The 2,988-nt window shown below is 34.4% G+C and overlaps 1 protein-coding gene across 2 annotated transcripts in view; it reads right to left on the reverse strand.

Annotated features, from left to right (window-relative positions):
* Positions 129–2,988, reverse strand: part of LOC107643043 (chaperone protein dnaJ 13) — a 7,785-nt gene continuing 4,925 nt past the window's right edge. Inside the window, exons 9-14 of one of the 2 annotated variants that reach the window (XR_002362434.1) lie at positions 2,889–2,969; positions 2,425–2,502; positions 1,544–1,783; positions 840–947; positions 590–734; positions 129–464 (exon numbers count right to left, since the gene is read on the reverse strand). Coding sequence is in view for 1 of the 2 variants with exons in the window: in XM_016346580.2 (XP_016202066.1) it covers positions 678–734; positions 840–947; positions 1,544–1,783; positions 2,425–2,502; positions 2,889–2,969 (564 nt within the window). In the remaining variant the exon portion in view is untranslated. Of the gene's footprint in view, positions 735–839; positions 948–1,543; positions 1,784–2,424; positions 2,503–2,888; positions 2,970–2,988 lie in introns of both variants that reach the window. The other variant, XM_016346580.2, reaches the window with a different exon arrangement.

Below are 2,988 nucleotides of genomic sequence, written 5' to 3' on the forward strand. Positions count from 1 at the left end.
GCTAATCTAGTTTCTGATAATTTAAAAAACTGTTACAATAACTATCTAAAACGCCCAAATAAAAAAGCTTATCTTACGAAGAAATTATTCACCCAATCAGAATCATTCTCTCGGACCAATTGGAAGTTGCATGAGCAAGCGATTTAATTGCAGAGTTGCAACCCGATCGTTAGTGTCAAAGCTAATAGTACTGCGGTAACCGATATAAACAAACACAATACAAATGTCCCAACCCAAAAACAAAGAGCCAACTGTCATTTTTATTCCCAGTTATTGTCACGACTACTAAGTACAAATCCAAATGAAAACTAACAATGAATTCATGGGATCGAACTTCCTCCCTCGAGTGAAATTATAAAATTGGGTAGCCGATCAGCAAGAGTAACACTAATCAAAATTGTGATTTAGCAGCTGCGTAACATACTGCAATGCGCAATGCCTTGACGAAATTCTACAATCACCTCCTAAAATGACCTTATTATACAATTTATTTTTTCCGGGGGAATAACAAAAAGAAGGGCACAACAAAAAATAAATTAAAAATATAAATAAGTGAAGGTACCAATGGCCCAAAAATTGTAGAAGGTACCTCTTGCATTCAATTTAACAGGAGAAAATGTTGTAATCGAAGGGGAAACTTCATGGGGTAAAAATAGTCCTCATGCCGAAAATAATAACTATATCCTGTGGGCGCCTTGGGGTATTATTAATTCTTCATAATCACCAACCGAAACCTGCTTCCAATTTCGAATTAGCCCATGTATCATTGCATCGACCATATACAAGAAAATTATTAAATAATACTAGTTCAACACTATCGAAAAATTTGGAAATATTACCTTGTATTCATTGCCAGCATAAGCATACTCTATATACAACTGTTTAGGCTCTCCTGGACATGGATCACAAAACCCCATGATGCCCGATTTTTTTACACCTTCATGAAGCTGTATCAACCAATCGCAAAATCATAAGAGAAGCCCCGCACACAAGTATCCCAAGGTACACAGCAATCGCACAATCAGAATTTAATAAAAAAGGATTAGCAATCTCAAAATGTATAAACCATATGGATCCCAAAACACACTTGGCAAAATCATGATATGACATCAATGATATTATATGTTATTTATGGAAAAGGGTCAAATAGTTTTGTTAGAAAGATGTGTCATCTCGGTTGATCACTATGAGAGTACGAGCTATAGTTGCTTCTTTCATCTCTCACAGTAATCTAATTAAGGAATTGTTAGAAGACATTTATGATACAAAACACACATCTTTGCACCCTGCACATGTTTGATGCAGAAATTTGGTTTCATTCCAAGGAAGGAAAAAAAAACCCTTAAAAAAGGATATCCTATCTGCAGTTTTGCCATGTCAGCTAAAAGAAGTTTTCCACATTCTACCCTATACTTACTGCAATCTCTGTATTCATGTGGATAAGTTGACAGGAAAATTGAAAAAATTGACAAATATAAATCATGGTAGCTAACAATCAGATTATTTTTGTAAAGCATGCAGAGAAAACAGAAAAGAAACATACCTTGAGTTGGCCAGAATCATTAACTAGAAAATTAAGAGGAATGGTGACATCAATGACTTCTGAAGTTGATTCAAGACTTGTCTCACTTGACGAATTTAAGTTGCACAAAACTCTTTCATTTCCATATAGTGCTCTCATAATAACCAGTCCACCTGTTTCTAATTGCTTGTTTCTTTTCCTGTTAGCCACATTTTCTTGTAATTTCTGAGCTTTCTCTGCTGCTGCCCTTGCTTCTTTAACCTGCAGAATTAATTTCCCCAAAGGGGGAAATATTAACCAGGATGTCAATTGGAATTCTGCAAAAGGGGAGAGATGAGAATGTCTGGTTCAAAAGAATCATCTTTACGTTTTTCTGTAGTATATTAATGTATGAGCTCCATAAAAGAGTAAACAAGAGAAATGACTTTTTTTTTTATTTTCAAAACACAGAAAGAATCTTATCCATAGGCTTCAAGAATATTGGTCTATTCCAAGTTCCACTATTCAACACATGGACAGTGCAAGCTACAAGTAGACATTTGGTGCAACAGAGTTCTATGTCATCAGGTATTTTGTACTATTGAAAGATATTTGGATATGGGATATACAAGAGATTCAAGAACCCAACTGTTATCCAATTGTTTAATATTTAATGGGGCGTCATAACTCATCAGCTATTATTAAGTACTCATATGAACAAGCAGACGAAGGTGTGTAGCGCATTGCACAAAGATCTAAAATTATTGGGGTACGTATATTGTCACACTATCACACAACAAATGACACATTGGCATATTTGAGATGAGAAGGCTAATAGTCGCAAACAAAAAACAATACTAGCGATTAGAGAATATGTATGCCAATGCTAGTATGCAGTGGCACCACTACATGATCACCCATACCTGTGAAGATGTTTTCTCGTCCTTCTCTAGAGCTTTCTGCTTATTCCTTCTAAGGTAATAGGGTTTAATGATGAATTTCTGAAAACACATAGAACTCAAATATTAAAAGAAAAATACAAAATGAAGGAAACATCATCAAATTGTTTGATCAACCAAACAATAACCTTTGTCACACTGGATGAAAAATAATTATTTATCTTAATTCTACCAAAGAGTTTCTATAACAGAAATACCAGATAGTGAAAATTAGCAAGAAAGGCCTAAAATGCTTGGAAGTGAAGCTTAAGATAACACATGACATTATCTATGACTGTAGCATAACTAGGCACTAGGCACATAGTATAAGGAGCAACCCAAAAATAGAAAAAAACAAATAAATACAAAATAAATAAAAAAAAAATAGAAAAGGAAAGATAACTATGTGATCTACAAAGTTATTGATTATTAATGTCAAGTTTATTGACCTTCAGTAGAAAGTACATAGATGCTGGAACCACCAATGCTCCAGATGCAAACACAGGGTTCAAATGCTTTGTCAACAAAATCTGCAGGTAATAGTTCATT

This window comes from Arachis ipaensis, chromosome B05 (assembly GCF_000816755.2).
Source record: "Arachis ipaensis cultivar K30076 chromosome B05, Araip1.1, whole genome shotgun sequence".
In the NCBI taxonomy this organism is placed as follows: domain Eukaryota; kingdom Viridiplantae; phylum Streptophyta; class Magnoliopsida; order Fabales; family Fabaceae; genus Arachis; species Arachis ipaensis.